The sequence below is a fragment of the Falco peregrinus genome, chromosome Z, assembly GCF_023634155.1.
Source record: "Falco peregrinus isolate bFalPer1 chromosome Z, bFalPer1.pri, whole genome shotgun sequence".
Taxonomy (NCBI): domain Eukaryota; kingdom Metazoa; phylum Chordata; class Aves; order Falconiformes; family Falconidae; genus Falco; species Falco peregrinus.
The window spans coordinates 76,194,373-76,212,432 of NC_073739.1; the positions used below are offsets into that span (position 1 = coordinate 76,194,373).

General features: G+C 39.3%; 1 protein-coding gene across 3 annotated transcripts in view; it reads left to right on the plus strand.

The window, feature by feature from the left end:
- The window catches only part of KIAA1328 (KIAA1328 ortholog), a 180,429-nt gene that overhangs the window by 129 nt on the left and 162,240 nt on the right, over window positions 1-18,060 (plus strand). The window contains exons 2-4 of one of the 3 annotated variants that reach the window (XM_055790826.1): window positions 3,715-3,750; window positions 5,372-5,511; window positions 9,566-9,660. In XM_055790826.1, coding sequence (XP_055646801.1) covers window positions 3,715-3,750; window positions 5,372-5,511; window positions 9,566-9,660 — 271 coding nt within the window. Of the gene's footprint in view, window positions 1-3,714; window positions 3,817-3,874; window positions 3,976-5,371; window positions 5,512-9,565; window positions 9,661-18,060 lie in introns of those variants that run through there. The other 2 variants (XM_027784792.2, XM_055790827.1) reach the window with 2 other exon arrangements.

Below are 18,060 nucleotides of genomic sequence, written 5' to 3' on the forward strand. Positions count from 1 at the left end.
GTGGGCGGCCTGTGGGCAGGGACGCGGGGGTAGGGGTCTGGGGCGTGGAAGTGAGCGGCGCGGGAGGGTGCTGGCTGTGAGCGGCGGGGGGGGCGGCCTGTCAGGGCAGGAGGCAGGGGCGTGGGCGTTGGGGTTTGGTGTAGGGAAGGCTGGAGCTGATGCGGGGTGGTGGGACGGGTGAGGTTTTGTGGCCGTGGCACGGGAGGTTTGGGGGCTCCGCTCACGAGTGTGGGGGAGCTCAGCCTGGGCAGAGAGGTTGAGCGTGTGCTTGTGTGGGGGGACTGCAGCGTTAACGTGGGATTTAAAAGCAAAGGTGGCCTGCAGGAGGCGGGGGTGGGTGTTGGGTGTCCACCTCCTGTGTGACCTAGCTATGAAGCCCTGGGGGAAGTAAGTACGTGGGAAACAGGGAAGCTGGGTCCAGCTTATGGAAACTTGCAAGGGAATTAATAGAGAGATACAGGTTAGAGGCTGAAGATGTAGCAAGAAAAAGACTTGTCTTTTGTGATTGTCATCTAAGCTTGAATACAGGCATAACATTTACAGTAAGTATGTGGGGGGTGTGGAGGCTGCAGTGCTCTGTCAATAAGGGGCAAGTGGGAGGCTCTGGTGGTCTCATCAGCAGGAGATGTCAGCTTCAGTTGTGGGAGACTACATGGGGCTGGACATGGTGGTGGACATGGACTGGAGTAGGTGGTGGCTGTGGTGTTGGGGATTCAGCCTGTAGAAGCCTGGCTAGAGAGAGATGCATTTGCATGGTCCAGAGAACCCAAAGGAATTGGCATGGATGTTTGGGCTCATGTGACTGAATTAGAGGCTCAGGTACTTGAAGACATTAGGGTGGAACTAACAGTCTGGCCTGGTGGAAATTTAGGAGTGATAATTTAGCTGTAGATATGAGGGGCATGAAGCGTTGCTGTTGCTCACGCTAAGAGTGGATTTCAGCATCAGCTAGAAGTGATTGAGAAATGGTTGATGCATGTGTGCTCTTGTATTTATGTTTATGTTTGGTTGCACATTCACTGGAAAACAATGCACAAATGAAATGGGCCAACAATCCAATGGACTGTTCAGGGAGCACATTGTTATGATTTACCATTTGTGTTAAAAAAACCCCAACTTTCTACAACTTTTCCTGTGATGGAAGTCACAGGATGAAAGTTGTTAGTCACATTTCAGATTTATTGCCACATTGAAACTACTCTGTTTAGTTGTGGAAGTGTTGATGCAGTTGTAATGACTGTCTTTATATCAGCTAACTACCGGGTTGACAGGTTGTTTCCAATGATTAAATATGATTTCTTGAGTCCAGCAGTGGCCTCATACATTGTGATATTACAAGGAATGATGCTTTTCCTGACAACCATTTCCATTTCACATATTTTTGGTAGTAGGTAGTGTTACCTCTGATCTTAGAAAAGTTTAAACTTAAGAAATGCATATGACATGAGAGTCGTTATAGTGGATGCTTTCAAAAAAGGGGGGTGGGAAATTTGGGAGATTTGGCATTGGTTTAATAACTTTGGAAAACTGAACTTCTCTCTAGAATTGCTGAATAGATATGGCATAGCAAGGCAGATGCACTGTTGCTGTAAGGGAGTCATTCAGCATCATAAGGTGTTCAGTTTTCTCTCTTGCCTGTATGACTGTCTCTGCTGTTGCCTTGAATGTTAGCTGTGGTGGTACAAGGTTTGTAATGTGTATAGTCACCTTGCTGGGAGCCTTGAGAGGCATGTGGCAGGGGACTGATGTTAAATGGCTGATGTACTGTCCCCAGTCTTTCACTCTTGAGACAAGGATGTTGGACCTGTTTATGAATCAGCTTCTGAGTCATTGCAATTTTCAGTCCAGTTGATTAAGGTGAGCTGATCTGGCTTTGTTTCTTTCTAATACAGTAGGCTGTATTGGAGAGGGAGGGTGATCCAGGTAGCTGGGGGGCTGTAACAGCAACAGCTTTGACTAATTTTTTCATCTTGCTATTAGGGTATCTATCCACCACAGTACCGATACTAGAGGCAAACTTCAGAAGCCAAATGTTGTTTAGGCAAACCTGTTTTGTTTTCTATAGCTATGTGTTGACACAGAGATCAACCATATGTCAGTTCAGAAAGCAATCACCTGTGCTGAAGTTTGTTGTTTCTTGTATGAGTATGAGTTGAAGATGTTGTCCTTGGTGTCCTGCAGATTGCTGTCATAGTCTGACATAGCTGTTTGGGCTGGGCTGTGATCCAGATGTGGACTTTTGATCTACTTTGGTGCTTTTTGGAAAGAGAGGATGCAGTGCTTTACCTTCAGAGTTTATTCAGCTTCCTCACCTGGTTCATGGCACAACCCTACAAGGCATTGTGACAGCTAGAGATAGCAGGCTGCAGTTTACAGGTCAAAAGTGCTTTTAGCATTGGTAGAGAGAGATGGCTTTGTAGTACTTAGCACTAGTCTCAGACTGATGTAAGACTGATGAGTGATAATTGTTTACTAGTGATAAAGTGGATCAACAAGATCACAAGTGAGTGTGTGATCAAGCCCTTCCAGTGTGCCAGATTCCAGTTATGTGATGGATAGCGGGTATTGATTGAATTTGAAGTTCCTGTCCACAGGGTGAAGCTTCTAGGCTGTTGATAGTTTTCTCCACCGTGTGGTAATTGATTAAATTAAGGTTTTGAGATGATACTATCAAAATCAAATTTTAGTTAAGGCAAAAGTTAGTGTAGGTTAATTGAAATATTTTCACAGTTTGGCTTTATTGTATGAAGACAATGCATTTATCTGTAAGCAGTACAGAAATTAAGTAATTTTGTTAATTGGCCAACCTTAGAAGGCTGAGTAAAGTAAAGGGGTATGAACAAAAGATAGCGGAACAGAATTTTGTACTGTGTGCTTTTGTTTAGTATAATGTTAGTTACTTCTGTGGGAATAAAAATCTTTACGTTCAGCAAAATGAAACTGTTGCTTTAAGAAAGACACTATAGCTTACACCCTTCCCTGAATTGTGTTGAATCCTATTTTTAGTGACTTGTAGGAGGTGAAGATTCAAGTTCAGTGACTGCTAACATAGCACAAATAATATGGTGCCCAGTTCTTTGTGATTTTTTTTAGAGTGTTTTCTGTGGTCAAATAATTCAGTAGTTAAAGCCGTGGGTTATCTGAAAGTTCTTGAAATTTCTTGAAGGAAATAATTTCTCAGGCTTTCATCTGTTACTCAACATGTGATGATCAGATGAGAATGACTGACTTCCTTTGAAACCTTTTGCTATTACCCTCGTTTATGTTTCTTAGCATATATTGTGTAAAATGTATTTAATCACAGTATGAATATACACTATTTCAGAATTTATTCCCTATGTATCAAGAGGTTCCTTATATAATGTTAACCTACTCTAATTTAAATACACATTATTACTTCATTATCTTAGTAATTGGACTTGTAACTGGGGCTGGTCCCTGGGATCTTTTGTGAAGGTGACCTCTAAGATAATCTTTACAGGCTGACAGTTAATGCACAGTGAAGAAGGAGTAATGTTTTTTGTTTTAGCAATCTATGTGTTTGTTTTTTCTAGTCAAGTTTTACTTGCTTTTGGTGCTCCCAAAGTGTTGCCAGTTCATTTTTATATCAACAGTCTTCTAAAATTAAGAGCCAAAATACTTATTTTTATAGTTCTATTTGAAGGGCCAAGCTTGGTCTTTTTTGTTTATTACCTTTAACAAAGCCACATGCAGTTTCTGATGAAGAACAGCCGATGATACCTGTTTCAGGTATGATCTAGTAGCTGTAAACAAAGGTTTTTCCTGTGAATGCTAAACTTTGCAATGTCTTTTCAGGTACATGGTTTGCGTACTTATGTGTGAAACATACAAAGTGTGAAACATACATAACATCACATGTTGTAATGGGACAAACAGGAGTATAGCAGAGTATTTATGCTTTGCTGCTTAGATAAGCGTATGGCGTAAGATGAAGTTTCAGGGGAGTTGTTTCAGGTACAGCATAATTTTATCCAATCTGTAAGGTAAGCTGAATTTTTGATGTGGTCTCCAAAGAGTGTTGAAGCATTAGAGATATCCAAGTCTTTTGTAAATTTTGAAGAGATCAATTAAAATGAAGATTCACTGTATAAAGAATAAAATCATTATTTTTTTATTAGTTCTCTTGACCTTGATTTACTGAGTGCTTGTGTACATCCTTGGGGAAAAGATGGGTGTTCTTAGCCCCCCTTCGAATTTTCCAACTGTTTTCAAACACAGCTTTTGCAGTGACACCAGGTCCTGAAAACATGTCTGGGGTTGATTAACTCTATAGTGAAGTTGTGTGTGTGTCCAGGGTATGTTTAGCAGTTATAAATTTTGAGGAATCCTACTCTCTGGGTTTCGGGTAGCATGGTTACTTTCAAAAACTGCTGGCCAAACAGCTCTATTAAAAATCTCTGCGTGTGTTTTGTAGCTAGCATAGTTCAAACCAGGCAGTGTCAGATCATTGTACTCCATGCTGTGGAAAGAAATCAGTGATCCTAAATGGCAGAAATGGATTCACTCTGGGAAGTATTCTTCCACTTTTGTGGAAGAGAATTTTAGAAACATTGTTTTCCCTTGTGTATGAGCATGGAGATGTTAAAGCAGTTCTTTCACTTGAATTGCTGGTATGCTTCTGAGATTTATTACCCAAATACATGCAATTTATCAGCTGCTAGTGTAAAATCAACATTTTTTCTTCAAAACTTCTTGTACTTCTGAACAGTCAAAACTCCTGGCTGTTGGCTTTCATCTGGTTTAGGTGTTAGTGTCAGTGTTGGTACTTCATAATTGCAGCACCGAGATTTTCAGTGCTTCCATGTTTTTACCATTGGTAGCGGTGAACTAATTATGGCAGGAAGCTTTTTACAGATGATCTGTGGAGTGTGCACTGGAGTGTTACATTACTCATATGCTTGGTACTGAATGTAACTAACAATTAGCCTGAGCAATCAGTAAGTTGGATGTATAACAGAAAAAAATTGTATTTTATCATATGAGTGGTACTTTTAACAGCATTACTGCTGCATGGTTCTTTGTCTTTGAGTGTCAAAGCAGAAGCTCAGTTTTAGGCTTTTGCATCTTAAACACAGTTTTTTTCATTGGACCTCAGTCAGAAGATGTGTGTTTCGGAATTTACTTTGATGGTCATTGTGGCTGGGTGTAGTTCAGTGCTGTGCACCTCTTTTTCTGCTAATATGTTCATCTTAATAAAATTTTATATGGAGTGAGAGGCTGGGGGGAACTGCAAATGTATATGAAATGCTTATCTTTTTGAAAAGATCTGCTAAGGCAGGGATGCCTTTGTGGAAATCTTGGTCCCTTTTGGCTTTATAATCTGTGTATTCTGCTTCTCTTCCATTTACAGGAGTGTCTACAAAAGGAAATTTAAGAACAAGGAATTTGCCAAAATATCAGAAAAGTAAAGCTGACCTAAAGGTGCCTGTAGCTGTTGCGTCTGTTTCCATGGATTCTGTTAGAAGCACAGGAGATCTGACAGGGCAGCAGGTCAGTAAAAGCAAATTTTTCTTGCTCTTGAGAGTGCCCATAGCAGAGAAATGGCATAAAATATTGAGGCTGAAAACTTTAAACAGTTTTAGAGTACTATTATTTTTGCAGTTTCTTATACTTTTTGACCACTGGCTTGATGGCAAAAATTACTTTTCCACTGAGATTGCTTGCCCCTTTAAGGGGAACAAAGGATGAATGTGCCTGATTTATGTAAGTGATATGTCATTGAGGCTATGTAAAACAGATTATATATATTTTTCTATGTGTGTATGTGTACAGAGGGAGAGAGAGAGTAACTTTAAGTAGCTCCTAATCTATGAGTTACTAGATAAACATGCAAGAAGTTGTGTTTCAGTGTATTCAGTTTCATTGTTCTAGTCTTATCACTTAGAAACAAGACCTGTAATAGAGACCTTTTTGCTGTAGCTGCTTATATTAGTAAGGTAAAATCACTTCCTGTTTTTGACAGTAAAAGTTTAAAGTGTGTGAAAAGTAGGAGTAGCTTTGTCAGTTGGCTTTTATCTTTGGTTCTGCTTTGAATTGGCTGGTCTACTGTGACAACAGGTGATGCTTTTGCTACAGTTTATTGCATTAGAAATTTCATATCTGCAGGGTTTCCTTTGGAAGATTATTCTGTATTGTGATATTCAGAAATCTGTTGAGAGATACAGTTTTTCTAACACGATTTGTATAGTACTGTGACGGTAAGTCATTCAAGTACTGTTAAGTCCCTTGCCTAGCAGCCATCTTGGACAAGTCTTTAAGTCACTCTAGGGTTTGGAATTCTGCCTGTAAGTGGGAGGATATAAAACTTCCGACTGCTTCTGAATTGTTGTATTGTCATGCATTTGATTTTTGTTCTTCATCTGGGCTAAGATGTCATTCTCTGTCTTCTGTGTGCTGAGTAAATCCTGTGTGCCTCACATGTACATTCAAAATTGATGTGAAGACAGATCATTCGATTCTCATTGCTTTGATAGTGTCATTGCCCTTTGAATCCTTCAGCATGACACTAATAACCTGTGTCATTTTTAGGGCTCCTCCTGGACACATCTCTTTCCATTTCTCTGTTTATCTGTACTTGCTTTCAGGAGGCTGGTATGTACCTCCGCTTTGCAAATGATGTCCTTAAGTTATTAAGAAATTTCACACATAGTCCCCATTATGCAGAAGCTTTATGTAGAAGCATCTCTTCATAGGTATCTACAAGCCCGCTGCCTCATAGATGCCTTCATAAGTCACATTAAAATCTGTTTTATTGCATGATGTGTTGTTTACATTGCTTGTTGTTTAGAGAATTTTAACTCCTTTTTCCCTGTCAGAACTGATGGGGTAGAAACGGTCTTTGTTTTCTTTCTATAATCCCTAATATGTGAAATTGTGGTTGAAGACTCAAATGTGCTTTTAGAAAGTTGACAATATAATGCGTTCAAAGCTTTTTCTCTTTTCTAACCTTCTGTTTTTCTCTTACCTTGCCAAATCCTTATGGAAATTTTGTACTCTTAACTTTGAAGATAAGCTCTGGATTGAAACAAACAGAACAAATAAATTTTAGTTGTTATGAAAGAAAAAGACTTCACAAAATTTTTCTTCAAGGAGTTTTCATCACTAGCAGAACTAATTTGCTTCAAGCTGTTGTGTGCATGTCTAGGGAGTGCTGATTGTTTCAACACACGTTACACTGTTGTACTGGTAGGTAGGTTGCCGTTATGATTTACCAGGATCCTCTTCTGAAGAGAATGGCTTGAGTTTTGCTCTAATATGAATCTTGGCAGAACTGATTTACCTTTTCTTCATTCAGATAGACTTGAGCACCACAAAGGAAGATGAGTGTTTTGGAGAGGACTTTGAAAAGGTCTTGTTAGCTCTGGAGCTCTTCTGGTACTTTTAATAAATCAGTGGTTTGCTATACTGGTCTTGACCAAAATTTCCCATCTTCCTACTTCCCATTTGACAGAAGTTGTCTGCTGTCATGCAAATTGTCATCTTCTGAGATGTGGTTTCTGAAGAGGATCTTCCATTTATGTAGTACATTTCATCCAGAAAATACTGAGTTACGAAACTGTTTTCTGTTATGAAACTGAGCTGTGTAGAAAGGACAGAAATCTGGAAAAAGGTGATACAGTCTTGGCCTCTATCTCATTTGTTGTCTTGTTTTGATGGTGCAGTGTCACTGTGAATAATTCCACAGCTTCATTTTGACATTTGTTATGGTTCAAGTCTGCCTTGAGAATTTTTATCTGACATCTATCCATATCTGTGGGTGAAACAAAAGCACAGACTAACTTTTCAGATTTCGCCCTTCATCCCACAAATGTTTGTCTGACAAGTATATATGTAGGTTTAGATAATAGCTTCCGTTAAAATAACAGGTACCTTCTGTTAAAATCTCCTTCACTAATGTAACCAAGTTTCTGCCTCTTTTTTTTGAGTGAAAAATGTCCTGTAACTTTTTATTTTTCTTAAAGAAGTTCCATCATCTAGCTGCCAAAAAAATAGTTTTCAGACATTTTTAGCACGGGAAATGGAAATCTTTCAACCATAGTTGAATTTGAATTCAGTTAAGTTAAAGACATTCTCCTTTTGCATGACTGTAAATAGCACCTGAAGGGTCAGGTGGCTACACATAAGTCTGTGTAAAATCACCACCTTATTCAGAAGCAACATAGACCTTCAAGTGTTTCAAACCGCTGTTCAAGAAGCAGTTAGCTAAGAATGGAAGGGGGTACTTCCTTTCTTACGTGCGTAGATCAGCTGCCCATAATGGTAAGGAGGGGAGAGAAGCCCAGTGTTTGCTTTCTGTGCTCAGAGGTTGTTCTGTGCTGTATTGTGTTAACTTGGCCAAACTGCAAGGCATTTGTGCTTGTATCTCATGTTAAGCACTGTATGCCCTCGGGGAGGACTGTAGTATTTTTAGGTCTGTAAAAATCTAAGCTGAAAACACGTCAGATTAGTGGAAATACTTAAACTTGTCAAAATCTTGGGCAGAGTAATATAGCTCTTACTGCTGCTTTTGTCTTGGGATTCTTGTTTTGTGCTTAGTGCTAGCACTGGCGAACTGAGACACCAATGACAGAAATTTTTGATAAATAGAAACAATTTAGAACTGAAACTGTTTCCTGCTTGGAAACACCCAAACCGGGTAATGCCAATAACCTCAATAATACACGGGACTGTGGCGAACACGAACAGCAATAAGCCCTCTGGTGGACACGGGTAACAAACGCTGCAGTTCTCTGTGTGATAAAGGAATGCATTGAAGGAGCTGAAGTACTGGAGTATGTTAAAGGATTGTTTTGAGAATTAATAAGTACGAAGGTAGCAAATAAATGATGGAAAACAAACAATAGTGAAATGTGAAAGGGTGTGTACTTTTCTGTATATTAAAAAAAATCCTCTGAAATAAGGACTTAGCATCTACTAACAATTTATTACACGCATTTTTGCTGTTTTGGATGGTTTAGTCCAGGGGTCCTCAAACTGTTTAAACAGGGGGCCGGCGCACGGATGAAGTGGCAGGCAGTCATCTGCGGCTGCTTGGTTTCCCCCCCCAGCCCCCGGTGGGGGGATCTGTAAATACCGGGGGCTGGATTGAGGACCCTGGGGGACCCTATCCGGCCTGCGGGCTGTAGTTTGAGGATCCCTGGTTTAGTCAAACACTAAGGCAGATTTTTTTTTTTTTCCCTTGCTCTTTCATTTTAGGATGCTAAGGTAAAGTTTGGTATTGCTGCACTAGATTTTCAAGTCGTGAGAACCTACTGCCCTTTATGAATCAGGGAATAGTCTATGCCTTAAAACTTTATCCTATACATTTAGTATTGAAGCTAGCAGCTTGCATTTGAATTACAAGTGTTTTCAAAAAAATCTCCACAATTTGGTAATCTGTTTTACTGAACTATACTTACATTTTTAAAAATATGTATTTTATTTCCAGTTGGAATTTGTCTACTTTCAACTTCTAATTATTAGGCCTTGAAGTGCTTTTAATATCTCATGAAATATTGGTTCTGCTTTAAAGAGTACTATCTATAATGTTACTTTAAATTTTCAGGTAACTAATGAAGGAGGAATGAAGAGTGCTTCTTTAAAGGATTTGTGTCCTGAGGACAAGAGACGCATTGCAAACTTAATTAAAGAACTTGCCAGGTAAGAATAAGCATCACCTGAAAATGCATTATGTTTAAGGGTAGTTATTCCTCTAATTAATCTTAAGCAGTGTAGTATTGCATTATGGAACTGAATATTTAAATAAGGTAATTTTTCTTGCTGGAGGAGATATGAAGAATGAAGCAACCTGATTGGTTTTTCCTTGCTTTCTGACCCTAAACCCCCTAAACGTTTTGAAAACAAAACCCGAAGTTTTGTGACCTGCAGTAGTTCACCTGTATAAACCTAGTCACGAAGCTAGGGTTTTGTTTGCTGTTTGTATCACATCCTTTAAATAAACACATGTTGTCTTCTGGAAATTACAAACTTTATTGATACGAAACTTTGTGGTGCTTGTTTGTCAGGGGTAAGCTTTTATATGGAGTTCCACATTAATAGTGGATTGCTGATCTTGTGGCTGAAACAAGTTAATCACTATACGCCCATGTTTGTACATGTAGATCAGTAGAGAGTCCAGTGTAATTTTAACTTATTAGCCAAACTTTCTTTTGTTTTGATGAATTTCTTCAAGTTGTCCCTGTTTGAAAGGAGATGCAGAAATAGTGCAAGCGAAAACAGCTTTAGTAAATTTTTTTCCTGCGTTTCATCCCAGTGCTAGTCACATTCGTGAAGAGAAATGATACGAAAAATAGGTTGAATTTGAGTGAGGAGACTTTTACCTCTCTCTGTGTCCCTAACACTTCAGAATCTCTGGAAATATGCTTCCTGGCTGTAAAATTGAGAAGGAACACACGGGGCCTTAGCAGGTTTTCGCATATCAGAGGGGAAAGTCTCGTGAGATGATCTCAGTCCTTTGGGCTAAAAGTTAGCATCCATACTAAGAATTTATAAAGGCAAAGTTTTTCTAGAACAAAATGAAGGTTCTCAGTTATTAATGAAATGCTTTTTTGCCATAGATTTCATATGTCTGTGCAATAATTGGCAAGCGTTACTGTCCTTTTGCTTTTTATGTTAGGAAAGTTTGGGCAGAGAAACGTAAATTACTTGCTCAAGGTCATACAATAAGTCTCTGGTGCAGCTAGGAATATTTTCTCTCTGATTATCCTCATCCAGTGGACCATTTTGCCTGCTAATAATTTGTACCAATATAGAATTTCTTGCTATACAGTATTTTAGTAATTTTTGAAGTTCTTCATGCTTGCAACTCTATTTTATCCTACCTCATGTGTTGGAAAATGTATAGTTAAGGCTGTCATAAAGAGTAGATTGCTGGGAAGCCTGGTTACAAATTGTCAGATGTTGGAGCTATTCGGACACTGTTGCCACTGTTGATATATAGAGGTATATTCTAATATTAAAAAAAGCCTTTTATTACATTGTTCCTTGTAATACACTGCTCCCTAGTGAATAGTAGTACACTAACTCATTTGAGCATGGGATTCTTCTTAACTCTCAGATGCTGTCATTTGTCCCTGAGGACAGTTTGATATTTCTGCCTGACATTTCTTCAAAGAAAAATAGAAGGTGCAGCAACATTAATTTTGAAAAGTAAAATTAGTGGAACACTATTATTTTATACTTAGTTCTCTTTTATTTTTAAACCTAATCATATTTTTATTGGATGTAATTAAAAGTCCTTTGCAGAGTAATAGGGAAGTTGAACTTTAATTCCGCTCACCTCGTCACTTTTTTAAATCTCTCCATAATTTTCATCCCTAGTTGTGCAATGATGGAGGGTTTTTATAAGCAGTAGAACATTCTTTGCTATTTAAGAGAAGAAAAAGAACCAGCAGAATGCTGAAAGTTTTCCAAGAAGACTGTCCGGCCATAAATACTTGGAATATAATAAAGATCTCAGTTGACCAGAGCTATGCTTCACTGTTCCTTATTTTACTACTATTTATGAATGAAAATGTTAGTAGTTGGGACTAATTCCTGCATGTTTATTGCAGGATGGTGGACAGAAATAGATTGGTCAATAACTGTTTGCATGAAGGCAGTTGTAAAGTGGTAAAGTTCTGTCTGCATGAAAACCAGTGGCAAAATACAATTAACCTCTGTGGCTTGAATATCAACCAATTCTTGCTTGAGCAGTTCAGGATATTGGTCTTTCCACTGACTTCAGTGACTACGGAAGGGAACGCTAATGTACTTTTCTTTCTCTTCCTATTTTTTCTTCTTTTCCTCTAACTCTTATTCCCAATGTACTTTTGAACATTGAGAAGGTTGTGCCTGTGCTAATATGCTGCAATGTCAGACTTTGTTTTGGTGTGGTTAAATTCTGATGATGGCTATATTATTATCCTTTCCTTTGAAAAAAAACCAGTTGCTGGGCTGTAATGCCCTGCTGCTGGGGATTCCAGTGGCTGACATTACATTAGCTGTTAGGGACTTTATGAAATTGATCTTTGAGAAAGGGTTGAAAGAAAGGACTCAGCTGTATCCTTTTTAATCCTCTTTCTAGGCTAAATAATCTTTGTTTCACTCTGTGCTGCCACCTGTAAATCTGACCATTATTTTTCCTCTCTTTGAACATATCCAGCCTATCTTCCCTCTTAAGGTGAAAAAAGAGAAGCAAACTGGATCCAGGGATTAAAATACTTCAGTGTTGTAAATTTGAACTTTTTATTGCATCAGAAGATTGTTTTCAAATGGTTTTAGTAGGGGAATTTCTGAGTAGAATGAGTCATGCCCATGAATGCCAAAGTGCTGTGAGTAAATGGGTAATTCTTGAGTGTGATCTGCCATAGTTTTCTAAAACAAGCAGCATGGCATCTTTGTGTTTTCAGCAAGCTGCTGCTGGGTAGTGGTGGAAGTGGCAGACACAGTATGAGCAAATTTTAGCTCTCCCTAAAAAGCAGAGTTCTTTTAAGAGGCAAAAAAGACATTCTCTGAGCTTTTATCACTGCAGGCTACTCCTGAAGCAGTCATCAGCTTATGTAATGAAATGAGCAGTGACATGGTGAAGACATTGAAAGATTCCTACCCTCATACTCTGTGCCAATGTCAGGAAACATTAGCCTCTTCCAAGAGGGAGCAGCTCAAGGTCCTCTGGGACTTAGCCAGTTGACTATTGATCATCAAGGGCTTGCTAGACACCGTAACTAGAATGGTTACAAAGTATTCTGGAGTGAAATGCTCTAAGTGATATGTAGGTTTTGAGTGCTCTCTTGTGTTGGCATTTGGCTGAATGGAGAGGGTCCAAACTTTGCAGTGAGAGTGAATATGTGTGTGCTTGCAAGCATTCACCTCACTCCAAACTGGTATATAGACATAGTACTGTGACTTTCTGGCTCCAGCTGGTGTGTATGTTCCCTGCCTATACAGCTCACATAAGCAGTTTGCTTTAGAATGAACAGAGGTATTGACAAAGTGATGTAGAATGGTTCATGGAAGTTTAATTTTTGTTTTTAGTGGTGAGAATTGGTATTGAACAACTTTTATGTTCTTTCTTTTGTCATATAAGATAAACATTGAGAAAGCTGGCTCCCAGTTGTCTTTGCAAACAAATCTTCAAAAGCAACTTAGGTAGAAAGGTTCATAATGCCCTTATCCACCAAAAGGAGGGAATGATTGCCCTTTTCAAGTGAGATACAAGATGTTTTTTGTGATCAGATGTTGTGGTTTAACCCCAGCTGGCAACCAAGTACCACGCAGCCACTTACTCACTCCTCCTCACCCAGAGGGCTGGGGAAGAGAATCGGAAAGGGGTGTAAAACTCGAGGGTTGAGATAAGAACAATTCAATAGGTAAAGAAAAAAGCCATGCACACAAGCAAAGCAAGGAATCCATTCACCACTTCCCATGGGCAGCAGGTGTTTGGCCATCCCCAGGACAGCCGGGCTCCATCACACGTTAACAGTTACTCGGGAAGACAAACGCCATAATGCCAGATGTCACCACCTTCCTTCTTCTTCCCCCAGTTTATACACTCGGCATGATGTCATATGGTATGGAATACCTCTTTGGCTAGTTTGGGTCACCTGTCTTGGCTGTGTCCCCTTCCCAAATTCCCGTGTCCCACCAGCCCTCTTGCTGGCAGGGCCTAAGAAACCGAAAAGTCCTTGATTTAATATAAACATTACCCAGCAACAACTAAAACCATCAGTGTCCTGTCAACATTTTTCTCACACCAAATCCAAAACACAGCACTGCACCAGCTATTAAGAAGAAAATTAACTCTATCCCAGCTGAAACCAGGACATCAGATTAGTGTCTTCCTGGCAAAGACCACTTGGCATGCCCAGAATGACTTGTATCTGCAAGCTGGTAAAGCGGGCTTCAGACAGCCCTTTGTCCTTATTGAGAAAATACTTCCTCCTTCCCAAGACCTTGGATTGCTAAACCTGTTGTAGGGTGCTGGCAGTCTGGGATGCTATCTTTTCTACTGACGTTGCTTTATGTGGACTTTTTATCCTGATATGAAGATGAAATTGACCAACTAAAATTGAAATTTTCCAACAAAAGGTGAAAATGGGAATCAAAACGGGTTAATTTGGTTACAGAACTGGAAACCATTACAAAGGAGGACAGTAAAACTATCGTAGCGTGTATGTGCTGTTTAAGTGTTTTTCTTCCAGCACTTAGGATCTTTGAAGGACAACTTGCCTGTGGAAGTCCGTATTGCAAATCTGCAGTGTTTGGCCTCTTGGATTGCCTTCTCTCCTCAGTTACACTACCTCATAATTAACCACATTGTTACCTGGCTTTAACTTTAATGTCAAGATGTTTTTTTCTTTTTCTTTTGTATGCTACTTTAGGGGCAATATTGTGCTGCAGTTCTCTTAATTGGTCAGGCAGTGAGACTGCAAATGAGGTATCCCTAAGCTTGTCTGGAAATTACTTCTTGTTGATAGGTAAAGCATGCCTAGGATTATTGTATCACCAATCACAGGTACCTTTTGTGCCTAAAAAGTCATTTGTAGCTATAAATTCATGCTGTGAGTTTTTTTTTTTTTTTTATATTGCAAGTTGCAGATCATAAAAATCTATTAATTGTGCAGCAATTTCAGTTATATTTTGGGACCGTTGGTCTTTTTTGTTATTTCTAATTTTTTTTTTAATTTATACAAACTGCCTGTGATACATTTGACTCAAGTATCAGATTTGTTAACAGTGTCCTTAGATTAAAAATGCTGCCTTTCTTTGTTGCTGCAGTGCTGGTATTAAGTATCACATTGTTGCTCAGCCCTGCCAGAGGCATGTTGTGATCAACTCTGGCATGAAAACGTGTTTCATCTTTCTGGAGCCCATCTTTCACTTGTAATACCTGATTTTATTCCATGATTTCTGTGTGTGCTGGGCTCTGCATGATGCCCTTGCTTCATTTTTCCTCCCCCCACCCCTTGTCTTGCCTGTTTCAGGTGCCATTCTTTTCTTGTGTTGTATTTTAACCCCAGCTAGTAACTAAGTACCACACAGAATTTAAAACCTGTGGTTTTTGAGAATTATCACCAAAATATTTTCATCTTTCCTAGCTAGTTGGCAGACTAATGTCAGGTGAATGTTCCTTAAAAGGTAAATGTTTCCAACAGGTATAGGACTGATCAGTGAAATTTCCAGTGGCTGTGTGTCTGCTGTTTGTTTATTTTGTCTTCTGTTTTAACTTGCTCAGCCACGGTTCTTAATGCATTCAGATTTCTTTTGGAAACGCTCAATTTTCTAATATTTAAAAAAATTGAAAACAGTGTTTTAAAGTTGCTTTTTCAGCTTTTCTTTTCTTGTAAGTGCCTTCAATCAAGAAGATTTCTTCTGAGTTTTGTCCCTAGGAGTGTTATCATGGCTCTTTCTTGTGCATGCCGGTTTTTCATCAGACAAATAAAACTTGGAAGTTCTGTTGACCTGTGCAGAGCTCAAGAAGTTCCACCTGGAGAGCATCAGTCCTGCTTACTCAGTAGAGTGAGTCAGTGTCGTCAGGAAACTTGTTGATCAGTTCCTTCTTCAGATCAGTCAGAACTATTGGTATCAGCAGTGGACTAGGAGCACAACATAATAATTGGAACTGGTGATTTGGGAATTAATTTTAGCATGAAGGCTGATGTTCTAGGAGGGTTTTTTATCCATATATCTGCATTATGAATTTTTCTTTTCCTACAGAGACTCCTGTAAAAAAAATTAAAATCTTTATTTGGATGCATCTAGAATTAATTACATAGTCTTTGAAATGTTTAATTTTAAAAAAATCTTGAACAAAGATGGTGTGTATCCTATGATACAAGACAGGTGAATGTAAATTGTATGCAAGAAAATGTTGCAGACACTGAGCAGCAGGAATACTTCCACTGACTTGTCGTCTGTGCTCTCAGCTGTCAGTCCTCTACTTGTTTCAGGAAACAATGATAACAGAGCTGAACACCAGCGTGTTGCCCAGCAGATCAGCTGTGCCCTTTGTAGTTGTGGTGCGTCCATTCTCTCACTGCTCTTCTCTGACCACCAGTGGATGAAAAGCATGTGAAAATCCTTTTGAGAAGCATTATAAGCCTTGTAATGTTTCTGTATGGCATCAGCGAAGTCCTTCCTAGTTCTGCTGAAAAGCATCTGTTCTTTACTGCCAGACGGCAGTGAAGTAAGTATATAAAAAAAATCTCACTGAGCTATATATAGGATGTGACATAAATCCAGCATAATCTGATGACATTCTTGTATTCCTTTTCTCTAACTTCCTTTTGCCACCTCCTGTGACTAACTGTCTTCTATATCTTGCCTGCCCTTTATGGGCTGTCTCCCGCTTTGTGATACATAAACACATACTGCCACGTTTCTTCTAAGATCACTTACTGTTCTCAGTCATTTGCTGCGTAAGATATGTGGCACAATGTATTCGTATGTCTGGGAGTATGACAGCTTGCTGTGATCTGTGTTAAATACAAACACAGCACTTGAATGTGGTGCAGACTGATACAAGCAGCAAATCACAGAATATAGATGGGTAAAACCTGCTAGTTTAGTCTAATTTCTCTAGTGTTCTGTTCTTTCTTGCCTTATTTTCTTATACTGTTGTTTGATTTTAACACTTAGGTGCCAGCATGGCCCAGTGTCCCAAACCTTTTTCTAATGCAGCATCACTGCTGGAGTTAGTAAGCAAGCTTCCTTATATAGTGCCCTGGAGATGACACTTGTCCTCCCTTTCTGTTCTGATCTCCTCTCCACCTCTGCCCCTTCCCCCCACCGCCTTATTTCCATCTGTCGTCTACATGGTCACTGCAGTTTTGATAGTCTTTTTTTAAATTGGTGGGGTTTAGTCTCTGTTCCATACCGTGTCTTTTTTTTTTTTTTTTTTTTTTTCCCTTCCCCTAAGGCATAGAAAGCATGCTTGCGTCTTTCACGGGTTATGTGAAGGGAGGTCATACATGCTGTAGTCACTTGATTGCTCTAGGTTTGGAAAATACAAACTAGTTGCGGTTAGATGCCAAAGCCTGGTCTGCAGCCTGCGGCATGTGTACCCTCATTGTAACTGTATCAGGGAGCAAGGATAGTAGTTTTCAAAAGTTTGTTGCCTGCTTAGCTAAGGAGTATATAGGTGTTGGGATGGATACAGGGTTCATACAGCTGGTTCTTTTTTCATTGTTTGTTTTCTGATGTGTGCACACCCTGTTTGACAGTCTTTGGGTGGAAGGAAAAGGGTCTAGGAATGAGCTGATGAACACTGCCAGGGACAGGATTGTAAATCAGTGTGTTCCAAGCTTTCAAACCATACTCATTTACAGAATTTGATTGTATGCTATATATTATTTTTCTCCCTCCAGATTTGTGGGGAAAAGGTGTGAGTTTTGGTATTATTAATTATTTCCAACTTCACGTTGTCTGCTTGAGCTGTTGTGGGAAGGATGGTGGGTTGTTCTTAAGAGCTGGGGAATAATGCCTGTCTGCAGTTCACCCCAGGGGGGTGACCCTTTACGGCTTTTCCACTGGAATACCCAAACAAATCTGTGCCCTTTTAAGGGAAACATCATGATGTCAAATGGATGGCTTAGTCCCTAAACAGAGTTCTCTGTTAAGAATGCCCTTGAGCCTAATGGAACAAGTGCAAGGCTTAATCTAATGCCTATATATATATATGTGTAGACATTATATTTTCCCATGCTTTCCTTTTCCTGTAGGGCTGCTCCACTTAGAAAACTTCAGTTTTAACTTCCTTTAAAAGTTGTACTGCTTTGGTCTCCTGTCACCTGTGTTGTGATAGCTGTTTCATCACCATAAAAGACTGAACTTTAAAAGCCTTCAGCAACAGAAACTGCCTAAGTGCAGAGCAATAATATTTATTAGTCTAAGCTCATTACTAATATTTTTATAGATTTTATAGGACCATGATTTCTGAGCCGTGTTTTTTAACGTAGTTAGAGGATCATCTGTGCATAATGGTCGTCTTGCTTACGTGATACCAGAATAATTGTTTTTACAGCCTGCTTTTGAGGTTCACAATAAATGATCATTGTAAGC